The sequence below is a fragment of the Pantherophis guttatus genome, chromosome 2 (assembly GCF_059756535.1).
Source record: "Pantherophis guttatus breed Tessera chromosome 2, ASM5975653v1, whole genome shotgun sequence".
Taxonomy (NCBI): Eukaryota; Metazoa; Chordata; class Lepidosauria; order Squamata; family Colubridae; genus Pantherophis; species Pantherophis guttatus.
In genome coordinates, this window is record NC_142064.1 from 206,944,694 (window position 1) to 206,967,271 (window position 22,578).

Genomic DNA, 22,578 nt, shown 5'->3' on the forward strand with positions numbered 1-22,578 from the left:
TCCTGTGGTTTTGGTGTTGTGGCAGCAAAGCCATGGGTTGGGGAAGATGGGGAGTGTTGTTCTCTCCTGTGATATCAATACCCTTTCAATCTGGACATGCCAAAAGGTGACATGTATCCAGTAGCTGACTCAGAGGTGAGTTGGCAACGCGGTGAAGGCTCTGTCATAAGGAAATGACCTTTACAGTTAGTGGGGGAAATTATGCCACAGCATGCAGAACATGTGGATTTACCCTTTTTTTTGTTGTTGCTCTTCCCCTTTCAGTGGAGTTTTCTGTATTCCTGAAAATCTGTTCTAGGAGTTGGGAAACAGTAAGTCTGGAACTGTAAAGGAGGGGGAAATTCAGAATAAATTATATTTTGCCAGGAGGATTTTGAGCAAAACTCTGTTTTGACATGTTCCAACGAGTGGAAACACATAGGATAATATGGAAACAGAAACAGAAACAGTGCAAAAGCAGAAGTTCTCTCAAGTTTATTGTTTTTAGGGACTTTATTTTTTCAGTGGTACAGTGCAGCAATTACACAGGAATTTCTGGGTGGCTGTAGTTGAAATAAAACGGTTTCATAGACTGAACTCAAACATACAAACATGCAGCTACTTGTGAAAGGAGGAAAAAGGAAAAATACTGAAGCAGGAACCGAGGCTGGCAGGTGGTGGAGAAGGCCTTAACTTGGGGAGATCAACTCCATAGACTGTTCAATAAAACCAAACTCCCTTTTGTGTGCCTTATGTGGAACGGGGGTGTATCTATGTCATATATAGGATGTCACTTGTTCTCCTGAGATAGGAAAACTTTTAATAGATCTGCAATAAGCAAACTTTATAGAAACAGCTTCCATTACCTTTCAAATGAAAGGCAAGCATACAACTTCATGTTATTCTTAAACATATATTTATATTAAGAAATGACAGCTGGACTCATACTTATCTTTGCATATAATTAGTGAGCCTCCCAGCAATTGACTAATGCTAAGCAGGGATTGTGTAACTAGCAAGTTCTAGTCCCATCTTGAGCACAAAGCCAGCTGGATGATCTTGGGCCAGTCCTTCTCTCTCAGAAGAATGCAAGGGGCAAACTCCTTCCCAAAAAAGGCTGCCAAGAAAACACTAGAGGGCAGTCATCAGAAATCAAAGTTGACTTGAATAAATATTTTTTCCTCCATTGTTTCTATACCACCACTGATCACAAAGAGCTGATCATGTGTGGGCAGCAGTGGGCCAACCCCACACCCACTGCTAACCTGGTGTCTTCAAAAGCACTCCCTTATTATCTGTAATCAGCCTTGATATAGCACTGCTAAGCAATATATAAGGGATGTACAACTTAGAGAATTGGTACTGTAGTTACCCATACTTCTGAAAGTATTATGCCACAAGTCTTATATTTCTTGTTTTGAAATGATCCCACAGTATTTATACATATATTCCTATCTGACTTGCCCAGGCCCTAATCTAAACTACAAAACAGCCTAATGCTAAAATCAGCCAAGTGTAAGATAATAATTCCCATTTAAAATGAAATTTAATCCAATCTAATATCTCATGAATTGACAGAGTAGTCCACCAGCTATTATTCAAAAGAAAGCTCAATTAAATAATACTAAGTGGAGATGATAGAACTAAAAATCCTTTACAGTCTTCCCTGAAATTAATGAGAATTATTGATCAATCAGTTTGAAATATCTAAATGAGGATTGGGTTTATATGAATTTCTGTATGTACAGCAAACTAGATATTGCTCAATCTATACTCTAATTTACAGCAATCTTGTTTATACTATAATGCATTTTTAAAATAATGAATAGAAAGCATACTTTTCTAAATAAAGATAAATATTTACTCAATACAAAATTATATATATAAAAAACCACTCAAGATATGGGAAACAAGCTGTGTGAAAAAATAGTGAAACTGCTTTAGCCTTGAATAAGAATTTTATAGTTCAGTAGCTGAAGTACATTTCTGAGTACTCTATACCATTTCCATTTTCAAAATGGTCACACACTGGACAAATTATGACCATGTCTACCGTAGGTTCCATTGTCAATATTGGCAGTAGTTTTTACAAGAGAGCCAATGTTGAGACTCATCATAAGTTAAACACCTCTGTTTCACATTCAAAGGTAGAACTAGGTACAATAGAACACCACAGCAGATCTAAGAATCTGTCTTACATCTAACAAGTCTTACAACAAACAATGAAGACCATAACCTGTTTTTTCCTTAGATATTTTTCTAAAAGGTGATAACAACATAGATGTAAGGCTGTCTTTTAATGTTGCATCTGTAATACAGAGAAAGAGAGAGAGAGAGGGAGAGAGAGAGAATGGGAGACATGGATATGTATACCAAAAAATGAAGATATATATACCTATGACAAATCATAAGACTCTATTTCTCAAGTGCATGTAATGTGAAGCCATACTAGATGTGTCCATACACAAATCATACATAAATGAAATGATCAATTTCTAGGCATTTCTTTTTCCAAAGCTATTATTTTAGTCAGAAAAACCATTTTGGCTGCTCACTTCAGCAGTCATATGGCACTCACAGTTTCTTTCGGAGAAAAGAAATACCTATGGGGGCTCAGGAACTAACTTGAAGCAGGAACGAATGTTTATAGTGCTTGACTATTGGTGGGTTATGCCATTATGAAAGCCTAGAAGACAAACTGGTGAGACTTCTTTGGACTGTTCCTTCCACTGTATATCAGCCCATGTAGCTTCCAGCAGATTTTTGGTTGTTACATAACATTGTCAGCCATTGGCTGCAGCATTACAAAAATATTATTCTGGAGTTAAGCTTTTCATATATAATAGGTGCTTAAATTTCTGGGAAACGTAATTTCTGGCATTACAAGCTCCCCAAAGCTTGTATCTCTATACCCCAAATAATTATCAGAGGTACTGTCTCAGTTGGAAATCAAGATAGTTCTAAATTGAGATATGGTGTTAGAAACCTATTTTTGTTCACAAATGAAATATCAAATTCCAAATAGTCACTGCTAATGCTTTAATATGGTTTCAGGAATTGTGTGTTATGAAAACCTAACAACTTTGAGATGGTTGATGTTATAGAATTGTATTTTTTTAACATAAGGATTGGGTTTGCACTGGCACTAAGCTGTGTTTTTGTGAATAAATCCCAGTTGGCTAACTTTGATATGGTAAGCCATGAATCATATTTTACAAAGCACAGTAACGGGTTCCACACAACATGCTAACCTAAAAAACTCTTTATGTTGGTATAACTTGATGCTTAAACTCAGTAATTAATTACTATGTAAGTGAATCAGATTTTGTCTAAATTTTACAGTAGGAGAAACTTTGAGACTTCATTGAATTCTACAACAGGAACTATAGCCTACTCCACTCCACATAGGGTCTATGACAACTCGCCACAGCCAACTCATCATGGCCAACTCGCCACAGCCAACTCGCTGTGGGACAATTTGGCATGGCCAATTCACTATGGAACAACACACCACGGGACAAGAGTTACACTAATATTGAAGAAACAGTAGACTAGAATCATTTAAAAAAGGATGCCAAAGGAGAGACAGAATGAAATGTGAATGACAAAAATTAAAATATTTTAAAAACTATTTTAAATATTATATTGAATTGTTGAATTGTGCCATAGTGAATTGTCCTGTGGCGAGTTGGACATGGCAAATTGTCCTATGGTGAATTGGCCGTGGCGAATAGGCTGCAGCAAGTTGACCATGGCAAGTTGGGTGTGGTGAGTTGTCCCATTCTGCCTGTAGATGGAGAACACTGGCCTTCCTCAAAAGGGTCAAAACTTGGCTGTGTAGCCTTGTGAGGGGATATAGAGGCCCAAACAACCATGGGGCTGGCTGGTCCCATGAGAACTTCTCCCCCCCACTGCTGTATGAACAGCTGTTAATCACTATTTTGGAATTCTTCACCTTCTGAAAATTTTCTGTTTTATAATTTTAAAACTTTTAATCCTAACTTATTATGATTTTAATGTTTAATTTTATTGATTATATTGTACATCACCTAGAACCCCTCTCCAAGAGAGATGGGCAGTTAAAAATATGAAAAATAACCAAACAAATAAATATGATATCAAAAAAAATTCATGTGGGGTCCATTTCCAGAGGTAAATATGCATAAAAGCCTTAAGCCAGTTTTCTGGGACTGACCTCAACAAACGTCTGGAATTAGCAGAAGCAATGACGGTGCAGGATGCTGGTTCCATGCTCAGGGCTGAATCAGGTGTTCCATGTATTGCCAAACAGGCCCACAAGCTACCCATGTATCAAAAATTAGGAGAAGACTTTTAAGGGGGAAATCATATCATACACTTGCAATTTCTTATAATGTTAAAAGTCACCTTACAAATGTTAGATTCCTCCTTCCAGGAAGGAACAAATCCATGACATGGGATTCGGTGATATAGAGATGCCAAATGTGTGACATGCTAAATATCACAAAACTCTAGTTTCTTCTTTGCCTATGAATAGGTTTAGGATAAACTGAAAAATGACATGTTTTGAAGAGGGCAGTTTTGCTTGCAAGAATATCAGAGTATCCCTGTTGAGAAAAACGGCATGCTTTTCCCATTAAAATCACAAAATTTATTAGACTTTTCAAAGGGTTTACATTTTGTACACTTGTTGTTGTGTTTCTCAATATGACTTAATGATACACATAGGGCAAAGCCGTTAGACTCTTGGACAGATGCTATGTCCATGCCATACTCATTTGTTTACAGCTGAAAAAATATTAGTTTATGGACAGGAATTCTGTATAAAATTAGTAATATTTTATATAAATTCACAATATGTTTGAATATTGTGTTAAATGAGAAATAATAGAAATTACAAAAAATGCAGTTGCAATATTTATTCTGTTTTGGGAATATTAGTTTTTGGAATACGTTGTTTCTGTTTCAGGATGAAGAAAAAAAGGAAAAGGAGCATATTCATTTGCTATTACCTATTGGCAAATTAGTTCTTTGTCTGTTGCAGTTTAGGAGTTTTTCTCTGTGATTAGCATGTATGAGTGTAACCTTTTGTACTAACACTGCATGTATCTCCTGATCCCTTTTTTCCCCTTTTATATGTTCTGCCCTACAAAGTTGTCTGCTCCTGTAAACTATCATCAATTTGGTTTTTGAAACTCAGTTCCATAGAAAGCTGTATTTCCACCAAATGAAATATTTAAGTTGTGTCACTGAAGGTATTCAGGTCCATCTGGTCGCCCCTACTCTACCCTGAATTAAGGAATTACAATGTCGTAAAAAGGTAGTTTACTGAAGGAATTTAGGTAGGTGCAAAAAAAAATTGTGATTACAGAAATTATTCATTCATACAATAAATGTAGAGAGCAATATTAGCAATGCATTCTCACTTGCATTTGGTCTCTCTACCTAACACTGACCAGCCTATTTGCAAGTGATTATGATTCTTTCATAGTATAAAAAAGGCTTACATAAATGTTCATTCAGATGGAACCCCTATGAAAATTATTACTAAAATTTGGTCGAATTGTGACCCATCTGTCTTTGCTGCGATGCTAATTGGTGTCAATTCATGTTACATGTATCCTAAAGTTGCTCTTAGTCCAACAACTATTGTTAATAATCTGGACTTCTGTATTCCAGATTTACATAATCTATAATCATGCAACATAATTGCTTATCCTTACTCCGTAGGTAGTAAATCTAAAGTCATATCATAACTGCCTTTCATCTTCATTACCTCAGCCTACTCATAAGTGATATTTAAAAATTTCATCTGTCCAAAGGAAAGACTCAAATAATCAATCTATGAAATCTCTCTCTCTCTTTCTCTCTCTCTCTCACACACACAGAGCGAGAGAGTGAGAGTGCAAAAATACAGTAGAAGTTCTAAATAGCAGCTGAACATACAAGTTCTACATACGTTTTCTACTGAGTAACGATGGTATTGTATGGACTTATGTAATACCCAATTAAAGTTAGCAGTTTTGCAAGGACTTTTGATTTACTATGTCCCTATGGTACAACAGATGGGTCAGCTGAAAAATGTGATTTCTATGTTTCATCTGCTTGCCTCAGCTTCTTCTAGTGATGCTCAAAGAGCCGAGAAATTGGATAGTGAGTGAGTGACTGAATGTCTGGGAAGATGGCAGTCTTGAAAGTGGTCTCAGGAATGCATAAAATAAATAAAAGTACCTTTAGGACAGTTGTACTTACAAAACAAATAAAATCCACAAAGAAAAAGAAAGCAAGAGAAGAAAAGGACAAAGGGTGGGGGGAGAGAAACGAGAGAATTTCATGCAGTGGTTTGGGCCTCCACAGCATCTGTTTATTGGAGCCCATCAGGGTCACTCTGGATCGTGTCACATAAAAAATAGAAAATCTGCTGGAGAAACACAGAGTGAGACAAACTGACAGCCACACACAGAGGGAATGATTGGGAAGCCAGGACATTGGAGGGACCATGCCGGTGATTATTTACAAGAGAGATACAACACAGAGAGGTACAATCCTGCCCCTGCTTGGCTCCTCTCTGACTCAGCCAGTCTCCTCATTCCAGGACTCGGGGGTGGCACTGGGGGCAGTGGTTCCTTCCCCGTTGCATGTCGCTGGACCTGGTGATGTCATTGTTGATGTTTCTGCTTTAGTTGCTGGAGCTGTGGATGTTTTTCCCTCTGGGTTTTCTTCTGCAGGGGCTGATACCATTGTGGCCACCCGGGCAGCTTCAGTTGTTGGAGCTGTGTTATCTGCTTCAGGTTTAGCCTGTGGGGTGTTGTTGGGCTGTGTTGTAGCAGCACCATCTGTTGTGGCAGCAGTGGGAAGGGTTGGCTTGGCTGCATCTGTGTGTTCTGGCGCTCGGAGTCTCTTCATCATTGTGGTCACTCGGACAGCTTTCTGTGGGTTGCCAGGAGAAACATGGTTTTGAGATCTAATGTCTCCTTAATGTTTCATAAACCCAGTTCAGAATACACAATCCCACAGACCTCTTGGCTTTTTTAAAAAAGTAACCTTGATGTATTCAAATTGGAAGTTCCACATTTTATTTTTAAATGTGCTGTCAGAGTCCGTGACTGCAGATAAACACTTGAGAAAAGAATGGGTTTATAATAGATCCTCAAGGATAAAAGCATCAGAAAGCAAATAACAAGGTACGACTAATGTATTGTGATTTGTACTTTATCTGATGATGATTAATCCAAGTAGCAGTCTTTAGAAATGGCAATTTATGGCTGTCATTCAATTTAAGTTTGTTAGATACTGTTTTTTAATCATGCCATTTTTAAACCCATAAAGGAAAGAGACAGGAAAATTAATATTAATAGAGGGATTAAATATTGATTTATTGAGGTTAATAAAAATCAGACAAGGCATAGTGAGAAATAAATGTATATAGAACATGCAATTACTATAAAATATTTAAATGCATATTTGTAATATAAAAAGTATTAGTATTTTATCAATACTAGGTTAATAGAAATGCTTGATCTAACAATATATTCTTCATACCATTCAGATGCGAAACAATTTATTTTAGAAAGTTTTGTACAATGTCTATGACATCAGTGATTTCCAGGGAATATTCTCTTCAGAAATTATCCCAGTGGTTAATGAATTGATATAAAATATGAATGACTTGTTTAAAAAAGTAAAGGAGACTCCAGAATTACATATGATTCCTGAAAACCTTGGATGTATCCCCCAGCAGGTTGTAATTTTCATTTTTAATGTGATAACAGAGAAAAACAATTAAAATATGGATAATAATCATGGGAGAAGGCAAAACTAAATGATTCCTGTATTTTGCCAAGGAAACCACATGGGTAGACATGATAAAGGGAGTGTTAATGTAATGCAGATTGATGGGCCCTTCAATCTACTATTGAGGAAGAGCTGAGGATCTTCCAGAATACAACTGTTATTTTATGACTCTTTTAGATCAAAGTCTTCAGATTGTATAAATGGCTGAGGCTGCCATTCAAAAAAAGGAAAAGAAGAAGAAGAAGAAGAAGAAGAAAAAAAAAGAAAATCAAAAGCTGGAAAGAATTATATGTGAAAACATGAAACATAAGCATAAACATGGAAAAGCTCAATACAATGAAAGATGAAATGAATCAGCTACAATTGACATCTTTGGCACCAGCAAACTGAATGAAGCAAGATTTACACTTTTACTCAGAAAATCATACTGTTTGCTACTCAGAACATAAAAACAAAGACAGAGCAACGTTGCTTTCATGATCAGGGAAAAAAAGTCAGTCTACAAACCAATTGTAAAGAAAGAAGATTTAACTGTGTGTGGAAACTATCATACATTTTCCTTATTTTCACTTGCTAGTAAAAGAAATTTTAGGATTATCTAACACCAATTACATGGAAAGAGAGATGCCAGGTATTTGAGATAGTTTTAGTAAAAAATAAAGATCAAATATTATTGCTGATGCCCACTCAATAATTGAAAAATTAAAAGCATATTTCTCAAAAGTGAGTATGAGCCTCATTGTTTATAAAAGCCATTGATGATGTAAAGCTAGAGCATCCATTATCACAATAGCACAGGAAGTCATAGTCCTGATAAAACATAGCAAACTAGATGGCTCTGGATTGGTAAAGAAAAAGTTAAGAATGGTTTTTAAAATTGGAGGAAGAAACATTAATTTCTTGTGTTATATATAGTGAAGACACTATGCTAATAGCCTGACATCCAAATGATTGCAAGCTCGAATAATGAAAGTCAAAGAGCACAGTGGAAAAAAAATGAGACTAAGAATAAACATAAAAAAGACTAGATTAATGACTGCAGAATGACAATGAAGAAACTGAAATAGTGGATAGCTTCTGCCTTTTAGGATAAAATAAAGAAACCAGCAGTCAAGAAATACATCACAGATTAGCATGTGGTGGGGTAACAATGAAGAAATATTCAGATGCCATGGCATGCCTATATGGAACAATGCAGGCAATGTTTTTTCCTGTAATATTCTAATAGTGTGAAAGTTGTACTTTAAAGAACTTTGAGAGTTAGAAAGAGTATTGATGCTTTTGAACTGTGATGTTGGACAAGACTCCTAAGAATACCATAGGTGGCCAAGAAAACAAGCAAATGAAACATGGGGAAAAAATCAATTTCTTATTTGAGGCACAAATGATCTGGCTCAAATAATAATATTTTGGGTATATTATGAAAAATATAGCTATAATGACTATAGGAGCTGCGGTGATACAGTGGTTAGAATGCAGTACTGCAGGCTACTTCTGCTGACTGCTGGCTGCCTGCAATTTGGCAGATCAAATCTCATCAGGCTCAAGGTTGTCTCAGCCTTCCATCCTTCTGAGGTCAGTAAAATGAGGACCCAGATTGTTGGGGGTAATATGCTGACTCTTTAAACCACTTAGAGAGGGCAGTAAAGCACTGTGAAGCAGTATATAAGTCTAAGTGCTATTGCTATAATGGCTATATCTATAGTTGCTAAGAATTGACATTAACTTGATAATCTAAACATCAAAGATATTTAGCATTTCCTGTTATAACTTCAAGGCAGCGTATTTGTACTGCACTTTGTGATATAGAAGTTAAGCTGTGAAATGCAGTATATTTTGTTTTATTTATCTAATTTATTTAGCTGTCCCTCTCACAAGTAAGTGATTCTGGGTACAACTGCAACTAAAACAATAAATATTATTATTGAAAATGTTACAAACATTAAAAAGCTATAAAAACAGGTAAACAAGATATAATATTTAATTGATTAGACTATCAATTAGACTATCAATTAGTCTAATGATTGATTAGACTATCAACTATCAATATCTAGTTGATTAGACAATTAATTAATAAATAATTAACTGATAATTATTGGGCAGAGTTTGCAAAATTCCAGCATTCTTGAACCTAGTAGTCTTTAGAACATTGATACCATAACACAAGGATTTTCTAGACACTATTCTCTAACCTCTTTTTGCAGAAGGTTGTGGAAAATGTTGTAGAGCTGCACTTGCAGACTATCCTAGATGGAGCAGAATATATAGATCTTTTTCAGCAGGGTTCATACCTGGTATTTCTTAATAATCTCCAATCAGATCGTAAGGAAGTTTGAGCCTGCTTAGCTTTTCCAGATCAGCCAAAGTCAACTAGGCGTTTCCAGCTAATCAAACTATAGCTTTCCATTACATATTATCACACTACAGGTGGTCCTCAACTTACGATCACAATTGAGCCCAAAATTTATGTTGCTAAGTGAAACATTTGTTAAATGAGCTTTGCTTCATTTTACAACCTTTCTTGCCACAATTGTTAAGTGAACCAGTGCAGTTGTTAATTTAGTAACTTGGTTGTTAAGTGAATCTGGATTCCCTATTGACTTGTCAGAAAGTTGCAAAAGGATTGGGGTTAGGGTTGACAGCAGGACACTGTAGTGTCATAAATATGAACCAGTTGCCAAGTATCTGAATTTTGATTATGTGACTACAGGGATGCTGCAATGGTTGTAAGTGTGAAAAACAGTCATAAATCTCTTTTTTCAGCATCGCTGTAACTTTGAATGGTCACTAAATGTACTGTTATAGGTTGAGGATGACCTGTATTGTCCAGCTATTATAAGTATTGTGAGAAATGGACAAAATTATTTTGATTTCTTATTTATCTGTGGTGAAGGCTAATTCTTTCATCTAGATTTAGCCCTGTGAAAGAAAATCAACACATAGATTTTCATAGAGACTGAAAGAAAAGCTTCTGGATGCATTTCCTCACATTCATAGTGAATCCGTCTTAAGCTTTGCAATAGAGGGCCTTTGCTAGCAATACATTACCTTCCATTTTGCCCTGGCAAAGTTCTTTTCAATCTGAGCACATACTCCATCTTTTATATTCTTGTCTGAAGCTGCATTGCCAGAAATCCTAGGGACAAAACCCCCCCCCAAAAAACTAGTCAGTTATATCACTTCATCATAGCCCCTCCTTAGTCTAAATCAGAAGTGGTATTCAGCAGGTTCTGACCAGTTCTGGAGAACCGGTAGCAGAAATTTTGAGTAGTCCAGCGAACCGGTAAATACTACCTCTGACTGGCCCCGCCCCCATCTATTCTCTGCCTCCCGAGTTCCAGCTGATCGGGAGGAAATGGGGATTTTGCAGTAACCTACCCCTGGAGTGGGGAGGAAATGGAGATTTTACAGTATCCTTCCCCTGCCATGCTCACCAAGCCATGGCACGCTCACCAAGCACGCCCACAGAACCGGTAGTAAAATTTTTTGAATCCCACCACTGGTCTAAATATCTTGCTTTGCTTTGTTTACTGGCCTAGATTGTAGGTCTTGAATAGGAAGGCTAGAGGCAGCGATTAGCTCTCAGTACAAAACAATTCAAATTGTAAATCTTATGAAATCTGAATATCTTGAGCTGTTCCTTTTGAACATGGAGAAGTGGACTTTATATTGTCCCTGTTCATGTTTCTTGGCATTGTGTACTTGTTTTTAGAACTCTTTTTTCCTTATGGAGCAACTATAGGGCTCTCACCATTCATGAGAGATAGCTTCTTCTGCTGTAATTCTCTGGTCTTGATCCACCTCCATCAGACGGGCTACTAAGTCCTTAGCTAAAGAAAAAAAAAAAAAGGAAGATTACTTTTAAATGCCATCTGTGGGAGTGAAGGTCACAGCAAATGCTGCAATGGCTTTGCAACACAGAAATTCTGAAAGGGCTACCAGTTCATAAAAAAATTACATGTGTCTTTCAGGCCAAAACAGATTCTACACAGAAGTAATTTAGTAGGACTGACTCCTTTTGTATATAAAAATCAGCCTTGGGAGGTCACAATCCTTCTGTTAAAAATTGCCAGAAAGGTAGTGACTTGGGAGTATTGGAAATTATATTCAAGAGGATGCAATGATTGGGAAGGCTGTGCTAAAAATCTCAGTGAACTTGTATTTGCCCTTAACATTTTGGGTTACAGTGTGCAACCTCTTTTTCTTGCTTCCCCCATTCTCACAACCTTACCTGCCTGTGAGATATCATCCCAATAAGGAGGATCAAACTCATAGTCTCCAGCCAAGATCTTGCGAAATAGGTTCTTGTCATGATTCTCATAATCATCCTCATCCATTTCCTCATAGAAGGGTGGGTTTCCCGACAAGCTACAGCGTAGAAATGGAAGTTTAGATTCTGAATATTCCTCTTCAAATTCCCAGCCAGCATGGTCAATGTAGCGTTGTAGCTACTCATTGGTAATTCTAAAAACTGCAATCCCAGCACATTTGAGAAAGGCTCAGCTGCTGTAGCATACACCTGCAGACTTATTTCATAAGAACTTCCTACTACTTTTTCTGCAGCCATATTTCTCTCCTGATGTCCGTTCTATGTTTGGACCTTCCTCCTTTCCCTCCCCATCATCAGTATGATCCCTCTTTACTTACAGAATATACATGATCACACCAATAGCCCAACAGTCCACAGGCCGCCCATATCGTTGGCGCCCCACCACTTCAGGTGCTGAAAGGACAATTGTAGAAGATGAGGACTATCCAGAGGACAGGCACATGTTTCTCTGAACACATTACACATTACAATCACAATTTCAGTAGATAACATTCCAGGAAATGTATCTTGGCAGAGCTAAGTACAGAATGCTTTGGCGTTGTGCTCTTAATTCTATTTCAAAATGTTATTGTGAGAATTTATAGAATGAGCATAATGAACAAGGTGCATTAAAAGCTTCCTTTGTAGTATTTTAAGTTTCCATATATAAACATTTTGTGGGGCGGAGATGGAATTGTGATATAGAGGTAAAATCATGTCCTTAAGCAGTTAATTATTTTAGAAATATTTAAAATCCATGTTAGGAGTCATTTGCACTCAAATCTCTCCCTTTTTTATAGCTTACAAGTTGCCCGTTTAGAGTGTATATAATTGAACCATAGTATATGAGTAAATTTCTGTACATAATGGTTTGGAATATATGGAAGTTGCTCCCTATGTTGAAAAATGTCATTTGCGCTGAATCAACCATATTTAGAAAAATATTTTTGTGTCATAGGCTGCATTCCCACTGAAAGAATCTATAGGGACCACAGTGCTTGTCACTGGCATGCAACACTATCAAAGATTACAGTTTTTCCTTTCCGCACAAAATATCTATGGTAAAAATGGGGAACTCATGGTCAAACAGCAAGGCAGAAAGTAATACATATATGTAAATTGCTATAGACCAATAATAGGGAAGGAGTTTTATGCTTATGAGTTTTTTATAGGCATCTGTTTGGAAATAAGTCTATGCTAGATACAGGAAGGTTATTTTCTGTTCCTATAGTTTATTCATTGTAATGTTGCCCTGATTCCTATGCTGTTTCTTACCTAGATATTCAGGAGTTCCACAAGGTTCTTTGATGAGCCCATTCTCCAACTTGGCTAGGTGAAAGTCACTGATCACAATCTTAGAATTCTTCAGGCGGTTGTAATATACTAAATTTTCTAGCTGCAGAAACAGTTGAAAAGAGAATGAATATATGGATGACGGAATGAAGGCAAGAGGATAAAACTGCTGAATGGGAGCATTATTTCCTTCTAGATGTTTGTGTTAGTTTATATGCATGCTTATACATCCATGCAATCACTTCAAGCTTCTGGGAAAAGTAAAAGGCATGATATTTGAAATGGATGTTTCTATCCATTCCTTCAACTATCATATGTATATATATCACCATACATAGGGCGTCCTTCTAAAATCTGGGGTGGGGGGGGTGGGGAGGAGAAAAAGAAGGCATTGCAATTGCTTAAATCAATTTATAAATAGAAGGAAGAGGACATGGGCCAAGAATGTAGCACCAATGAGAGATACAGGCTAGAGCAGGGGTCAACAACCTTTTGGACCTCAGGGACCACTAAATTCATAATTTTAAATCCCGCGGACCACTAATATGATCTGTGACTGGGTGGGCGTGGCCAACTCAAATGCCACTCACATCGAGGGGCACCTTGCCAACCTCTACTCACTACACCTCGCCTGCCCACCCGGGCTCTTTAAAGCCCGCAACAGGAAGCAGTTGCTGGAGCTAAGCAGCCACCATGAGAAAGAGTTGGCAAAACAGCTGGCTCAGTTCAAATTGGATCTGACCGAGAAGGAGGCTCAGCATAAGCACCTCACTGAGGACTACGAGCATAGGTTTTCCAAACAGAGGGAAGACCTGCAGGAGTGCAAGGCCAGGTACTGGTGCCTGGAGACTCAGCGGGCTGAGATGGTCAGCCAGTTCCAGGCCATGATGCAATCCCACCGGCACAAGGTCCTCTGGCTCTTCACCAGTAGCAGCAATTCCCTCCAGCCTTCATCCAAAGCCCTGCACCAGGAGGCTGAAGCAGACCCCAAATTGGAATTTCTGCCCCCCTCCGACCCACACAAAAAGATCCCAAAGGGGGAGACTCTCTGCAGCAACACAAATGTTCATTGCATGTATTTGGCCCAGGGGCCATAGTTTGAGGACCCCTGATTTAGTGCAATATAAAAAATGCAAATAATTTTTCAGGAGACCACCAAAATTTTCTCACGGACCACCAGTGGTCCACGGACCACTAGTTGATGACCACTGGGCTAGAGGGAAATGATCCTACTTGCCTTGAGATTCCTGTGTACAATCTTCAGTGAATGCAGGTATGCCACAGCCTCCAAGACCTGCCTGATGACATTACTAGTGTCACGCTCAGAGTAGTACCCTTGGTCCAAGATCCAATCAAATACCTCTCGACCAGTGGCCCTATAAATAAGGAAACAGACAAAAGCAACAGGGAAATTGGATAACCAAAATACTAGTTAATGCCAACTAGTATTACAAGCTACAATGGATGTAACCTAAAAAACGGCTTTCTCATTTCACATCACTACAAATTAGCTTTACAATAGAGAATGGAACAAAATAGCCTCCTTTGTCTGAATCCATCTGATTTGGTACATGTTAATTGTCATCACAATAGAATCTTTCCCAGCATTATTTAAATATGCCAGGGATTGAATCAGAAAGGGTTTTTTTCCTCCCCCAGAAAAAAAAACAAAAAACAGTACAACTAGCGATAGCCTTTTCCTGCAGAAAAAAGAAATTATAGCATAATGAGAAGGAAGCTTCCCTCTCCCCTTCTAGATGGTGTCATGAACATTTAAGGAATTTCTGATAAGTGCCTGAGAAACCATGCTGTATTTTGGGATGGGGGGAGGGAAGGGCAAGGCTTAGCATCATAATGCTATGGCCCTGGCAGCATGAGAAGAGAACCCAATGGGTCATTTTAGTTGTGTAGATTCACGCAACACCTACTTACAGCTCCAAGAAGAGGAAATACTCTTTCCGGGTAACATACACATCCACCAGTTGTAGAATGTTGGGGTGCTTTACCCTGTAGGAAAAGAGAAAAGCTAGTTTGAGGGTCTGCTATCAGGCAGAAACATACAGCCAAAGCCAGATATCTGCTCAGTCTTCTCAAGAAATTTGTCAAGTCACCTTGTATTCATTTACTGCATTTTAATTAGGATGTTATATCTCACCTAAATCTGTTTTGCCATAGCTGAAGCCATACTACTTGTTCCATTATTAATGGATACAATGAATACTGTAGAATTCTGTTGCTTTCATCATATGCAAAATGAAAGGGAATTGCATTGTGATATTGCAATGTTACTTTCATCAAGCTGACATTCCCTCCTCCCTCTCATCCTTGCAGAAACTGCTTCCCCTTCCTGAAAAGTATATTTTATATTTCTGGAGCATGTCGGTTCCTTTAATTCTGCTTTATAGTATTAGCTTTCAAGTATTTTTTCTTATCTTTGCGTTTGTTTTTGGAATCTTCAGTTCATCAACATCTATTCTGAAATATTACAGATTGTGAACTAGTATTTCTCTTATATTTCTAAGGTTAATGTGTTTCTTCGTGGTGATGTTTAGAATGGGGATGAATAGCAATGCCATAGGTCAGAATAGTTCTGACCAATGGTGAACATGCTTTATGCACCTAAAATCAGGATGCCACCATCTGTGGGGGTGGGGGGTGGGGTGGGGTGGAAGCAGGAGAGAGTCTATAGAGGCAGGATAGGAATTGACAGTATAGGACAGTATCTATATCCTGCTGATACGGTTTTGGCTGGCACCTTAACTGAACTGCAATCACTGTTCCTGAATAACTATTACAGTTAACTGTAGCTGCATTCCATTTAGGAAAACAATTAAATTGAACATTTGTAGCTTCAAGGGCTAAGCATGCACAGCAATAAAGCAGCTGAGGAAGCACAGATTCTGGGATCTATTGGAATCAACCTTCTCCACTCACATCTTCAGGATGATGATCTCATTCTTGGCTGCCTTTCGCACTTTGCGCCCATCTCTTTTCAGAAACTTCTTGCAAGTATAAAGCTTGCCTGTCGATTTCTCTTTGGCACGGAATATCTCACAAAACTCCTCTCTAGGAAAAGAACACCCATCTTTAAGTGTAAAGAGATTGTATCCATTTGCTGAAGCAACATAATTCTGCAGCAGAGACGGTAAATAGCTTAACCTTATGAATCATCCACTTCCCAAAAGAGACAGAAGATACATCGTGTGTTCCCTCAGAAAAATGTTATTAAGTGCATATTGACTGAGGATTGACCACAAAGGGGAAAGGATATGAAAAGCAGAGGAAAAAAACATTTGTCCATTGAACGTATTATACCTGGACAACATTCTAACTGTGTTTTGTTAAAGTACCTATTATTTGCAAACTTTGGGTGACCTTTAAAATTAGCTCTATATTTGCATTTACATGTGCTTTCATGTTGTCAATTGTGTTGCTTGTTGACAAGATATAAAACAAAAGTTGGGGGGGAGATGGAATTCAGGGAAGGGGAAGAGTGTCACTCATATGTTCTAACCTAAATAGATTTATGATCTATTTAATAAATAGATTTATTAAGAGAGGGTTAGATTTAGCCCTCAGAAGGCCTATCTTGTTTCAGGCTAAACTAAATCCCCTCACTCAGCTAATACTGTGTTAAGCAAGCTAGTGATTAAGGAGTTAATAAACTCTCTTCACTCCTGAGATGAGACTCATCAGAGATCCCTCTCCCTCATGGGGGGATTCAAATTTTTTTACTACCGGTTCTGTGGGACTGCTTGGTGGGTGTGACAGGGGAAGGATACTGTAAAATCTCTACTCCTTCCCGATCAGCTGGGACTCCGGAGGCAGAGGATAGATAGGGGCAGGGCCAGTCAGAGGTGGTATTTACCAGTTCTCTGAACTACTCAATATTTCTGCTACTGGTTCTCTAGAACTGGTCAGAACCTGCTGAATACCACCTCTGCTCTTCCCCCAAAGCACCTCTACCTCCTGTGTAGCTTTCATACTGCTCTCCAGCCGCATAGAACACATGTGACAAAGGAGTAGAAAGGAGTAGGTAAAGCCATCCTTTGAGTTCACTCATGGTGGTGCCTACTTCAGTTGCACTTCTGTGTTTTTTTAAACCTTTCTCCAAGGGGGAATAAAATAAAACAAGGTAGGTAAAACATACAAAGAATGATTTATGGAATTGCTTCCAAGCCTTTTACCAGAAGTGGCTATAGGAAATATTTGCATTTTCTTCTGTGTAATCAACTAACCCATAACACACTTTCTCTCTCCCGCTCTGGGTGTGTGTGTGTGTGTGTGTGTGTGTGTGTGTATCTGTCTGCCTGCCTGCCTGTCTTTTCCTTAGAAACTATGTACTATATATAGTTTGTGTGAATGGGGCTGGCAGCATAATCTCTGCTCTAGGTCACATGACAGGAAGATGAGGGAGAAGGGCTTAGACTAGAATAGCCAGAAACATTATGAGCTCCTACCCAACTATCTTGTCCATAAGAATGCATTGGATGGAGTAAAAAAAAAAAAAAAACACTTCCTCCACAGCTGCCAATTGTAGTACATTTTTAAAACTATTTTTTGCTAGTTTTTCCTAACACATCTGGTCGTTCTCCTTGGGTTTTGGAGAGGTATCCCATTGATAGACAGATGAATAAGCAAAAGTCCTGGACCTCTTACCAACATTACATTGGGTTGGGAAATAAAAAGAAAAAGGCTGTGAATGGGGAAAAAAAAACCCCAGGTTCCCAGATCCTTTTTGTATGGTTGGGAAGATTAATACCAGTGTATGACAGACTCCGCCAAACACATCTGCATGTGTCTCGCCATATCTTCTGAGATAGCCTGAGGAAAGCTTAATGTGCTACAATCAAGAAATGGTATTTTCCCTACTATCCTCCTTTAAAGTGCTGCAAGTTGTTTATATTGTTGCCTGTGCATAGGTGAGTCTATACCCAAAGGAAGGGATGTTTGAGTTGTCTGGAATGTGTGACCACAGCTCTTTTTTTTGGCACAGAAGAGAGATTATGACTCTGGGAGGTCATTCTGTCAGTCTGTCCATCTGTTCTAAATTGTCATTTGGATCCCTGGTGACTAAATATACGCGTAAAACCTGATAATCATTATATTATTTTCTCATCCATGAAATATAATAGTAGTTCTTGCTAGTCTAGACTTTTATCCAAAGTCACCAATACTGAATTATCACTCAACCTCTCCATCATTCCTTAAGAACATTGCAGAGAACATCATTCTGGGAAATGTATGAAAACGGCGTAGAATAGTAGAACACTTACGTTTTGATTACCTGTCCCAGATCATATCTGTCAGTCACCTCAGATGGCTGGTTATAATCCTTCTTATCTCCCAAGGTAACACATCCAAACGGCATTGCCAAGCCTGATACTGAAAAATAAGTGTATGGAAGGCTCTGAGTCATCATTCATGAGTACAGATAATTTGAAGCACCCCAGGATCTTGATTGGGCATCTAGGGACATCCACTCACCACTGCATCACTGAGCAAGCTGAATGTGAGCAGGTGCAGTTAGACAGTCACATATACTCAGATGTGGCTTGCAGTGACAGGCTGGGAAGCATTTGGGGTGCATTGCTCCGTGAAAAGATTAACCCACTGTCCAAGCTCCAGTGAAAGAGATTCCATGTTGATGATGATTCAAAACAGAATGGAAAATAAGACTTCCATATTGTAATGTTTTTATAAAAGTTAGGGAGACAGTCCCGTTTGGAATGATAATTATAAACCTTAGATCATAAATGGTATTGCTGGAAAATGTGCATGCTGTCAAAATGATCAAAAAGGAGATCCTCAATAAGACAATATTACAAGTTTTTTTTTTTTTAGTTTAGCTGGCATGCATAACCAGCTAACCTAAAATTTGAGAATATGTTGTGGCGGCTTTTATCAGCATTCGCCAGATAGCAATCCCAGAGAGTATAATCCATCACAAAAAAGTGGTTGTTGAACTACAACTCCTTGCAGTGCATCTGTTAGGGTTCCAAGTAACACACCCAATGGAATCAGTACTCCAAGGCATGTTCCTCAAAGTATAGAATTATTAGGCATGTCATATTGGCACATCTGGGGAAACCCGACTCTAAACCCCCCTCGGGTTTCCCCCTAGTTAAAAGTAGAATTTTCTTTCCCCTGCCCATGTAATCCATCACATGGTCCAATCAGGCCACAGCCAAAGGGTCACTTGGTCTCAGATCCCACCTCCTTGCACCTGGTGGGAAAATTCTTGATTCTCAGAAGAAATAATTTTATTATGGCCACAATCCCCTAACTATCTCTTCCTCCCTGCTCCTGTTCCCACAGCTTGACTTGCTTCACTGTGGCAGCCCTGAAAGTGCTGGTGGTGGTGGGGTGGTGGTGGTGGGGATGGCTACAGGGATGACACCATCTTCAATATTGTCCATCATGGATGAGATTGCTGGGGAACTGAAGTTTAGTAACATGAGATGGAGTGTAGTTTAATTTAGTTTAATAATTAAACAATACTGTGAACATCATATCTACTTATAGGCTATGGGGATCTGATAGGGAACAACAGGCTTAGGCTGTCTGAGAAATCTGAGTGACTCTGGGTTTTGGAGCCAACTGTTTCTAGGATGTTATGGAGCTGTGCTGTCGCAGACAGACCTGGTGAACAATCTGGAGGTCCTCCTAGACTCTCGACTCCTGCTCAAAGAGCAAGTGACAGCCATGGCTAGGAGGGTTTTTGCACAGCTTTGTGTGGTGTGCCAGTTGCGCCCATTTCTTTATCAGCAGGCTCCGCTCACAATCACTCATGCCCTAGTCACCTCCAGATTAGACTACTGTAATGCGCTCAACATGGGGTTGCACTTGAAAAGTATCTGGAAGCTTCAACTGGTGCAAAATGCGACAGCATGGGCAATTACGTGCGCTTCTAGAAGAGAGTATGTTATACTTCTGGTCCCCGAGCTGCACTGCTTGCCAGTTCACATCTGGATACAATTCAAGATGCTGGTTTTAATCTTTAAAGCCCTTCATGGCATAAAACCAGATTATCTGATTACATCAGCCTGCTCCATCAGATCGGGTAGAGAGGGAGTGCTGTGGATACCCTCTGCCAGGAACTTATATTTAGTGGATCCTAGGAAGTGAGCCTTCTCTGCCATGGCAACTGTCTTATGAGACATCCTCTGCCCTGCATCTCCCCAACATTAGGTTAGTTCCATCCCTCATGATATTCTGGAAGCCTCTCAAGTCCTGGCTATGTCACCAGACCTGAGAGTCCCAGGGAAGTGGAATATACTAGTTCTCTTTCTGTTGGGGTTTCTATATTTTTATTTAACTTTTTATATTTATATTTCATTTTTTAATGATTGTTGATATATACATTGTTTTATATCTAATTATTGTAAGCTGCCCCAGTGGGGCAGCCATAAAAATTAGACAGGCAGGCAGGCAGGCAGACAGACAGACAGATGATAGATAGACAGATAGATAAAATAGATTGATTCTTCCAGTGAGCAAACCTATAACAGATGCACTGGCCTAACTGCCTGTACTTGGGAAAACTGATGAGATGAATTAAATTCAAAATATCTGGCATGAAGGTTGTTTATTTTTAAAAATATTTTTAATCTGATTTTCTATAAAAAAATTCAGAACAGCATCTTTGATCAATACTCTCCTTTATAGGTAACAATTGTTTCACTTCTCTTTTTTGCGTGTATAATTTTTGTTAAAATTTTTAAATAAGAAGGTAAAAACTGACACAAACTAATAGAAAGTAAGGAAGAAAGAAGAAATAAAAGAAAAAGCAGACAGTGTATGAAGATGAAAACAAGTGAAAGAAATAGTAGAGAAGGAAGTATAAAGAAGTGGCTTCTGATATTTTTACAGCAGTTCTAAGTATAAATGTATTTATATAAGTATAATATATAAAATAAATATTTTAACCCCCTCTCTAAAGTTACATCATATTCTTCCTCCTGTAATCTATCCTGTCTAATCATCAAAACCATAAATCATTTTTATTCAAAAAGTCCATAAGAAGCTTTAAATCAGCAATAAAAGTTGATAAGCTCCTTGTGACTACTTAGACTAATCCTCACAGTTTTATTGCCAAATGTTTCTAAAAGGTTTCCCCTTGCCTCCTTCCTAGGCCGGAGAGAAAGTAACCAGCCCCCAAATCACACAATAGGTTTTATGCCAAAAAATGGGACTAGACCTCATACATTTTCTAACATGGTTTCTAACATAATGCTTTAACCACTACACCACTACACCAAATTGGCTCCCCAGTAAACATTATAAACAATTATTTAGGCACATTTCTGTGTGCAAAAGCCATTGTTCAGGGAAGTGGTGTTCTTCAACATCTCATAGTAAAATAGTGTTTTGAGAAGAATAAAATTAAATCCAAAGAATGAAAATTTCCATAGGCCCTACTTTGCAAGATTGTCCCAATAATCCTTGCAAAGATAATGAATTATGGTCATTATCTTTCCTCCTATTGATAAGCATAAAGAGGAGACCTGGGTTATGGTCTAAACTCTAGTATCATTGAATTCAGTGTGCAAATTAATCACGACTACAGGCTGAGGTTTTCAGTAGGCAATAAGTGAATATGTAGGCACAGCCTACATAACAATTCAAAAACTCCATTCAATCCATGGAGGTTGAACAGAATTTTAAGATGGTAGCCAACGGTAGGCACTTAAATATGTATGCAGAATATCTCATCATTTACATATAACATGCACACAGCTTTTTTTTCTTTTTGTCCTATTTAAAGCTGACACGAATAGAACTATTACCAAGTACAGTAGGCATTATTCATTTTGCACAAAATAACACCTTGGGCAGGCAGTGAGGTCACAATGGTTAAACTCTTTTTGTTATATAGAAGGCCACTTCTTAGTCTGGCTCTAGGAATTTTGGAAAGCTAATTTGAGAGAGGAAAAATTGTATTCAGGTGACATACCCTAGGACCTAGGTCAAGGCTGGGATTACTCATCAGGCAGCTGCTTTCTCAGGTGTCACACAGCAATAGTGACAGGTGTATCATTAGCACTTTTTAAACAAGCATAATTGGTCACAAGCACATCACACTACAATGTCATGAACAGAAATGTTAAGGGATTGCATTCCTCTCTCTTGAAATTGGGGCTTGACAAATTTAATTTTTCTGCTTTAAAAAAGTTTTAAAACTAATCAGACTCTCAAGGCCCTTTATAGAAAATTGCAGCTGG

General features: G+C 38.3%; 1 protein-coding gene across 1 annotated transcript in view; it reads right to left on the minus strand.

Moving 5' to 3' along the window:
* Positions 1–459: 459 nt before the first annotated feature.
* Positions 460–22,578, minus strand: part of CAMKV (CaM kinase like vesicle associated) — a 69,592-nt gene continuing 47,473 nt past the window's right edge. The window contains exons 2-11 of the mRNA XM_034440960.3: positions 18,631–18,739; positions 16,289–16,420; positions 15,287–15,361; positions 14,592–14,730; positions 13,337–13,457; positions 12,400–12,475; positions 11,984–12,120; positions 11,504–11,582; positions 10,801–10,888; positions 460–6,888 (exon numbers count right to left, since the gene is read on the minus strand). Of these exons, the coding sequence (XP_034296851.1) occupies positions 6,532–6,888; positions 10,801–10,888; positions 11,504–11,582; positions 11,984–12,120; positions 12,400–12,475; positions 13,337–13,457; positions 14,592–14,730; positions 15,287–15,361; positions 16,289–16,420; positions 18,631–18,725 (1,299 nt within the window). The 5' untranslated portion in view covers positions 18,726–18,739 and the 3' untranslated portion in view covers positions 460–6,531. The remainder of the gene's footprint in view (positions 6,889–10,800; positions 10,889–11,503; positions 11,583–11,983; positions 12,121–12,399; positions 12,476–13,336; positions 13,458–14,591; positions 14,731–15,286; positions 15,362–16,288; positions 16,421–18,630; positions 18,740–22,578) is intronic.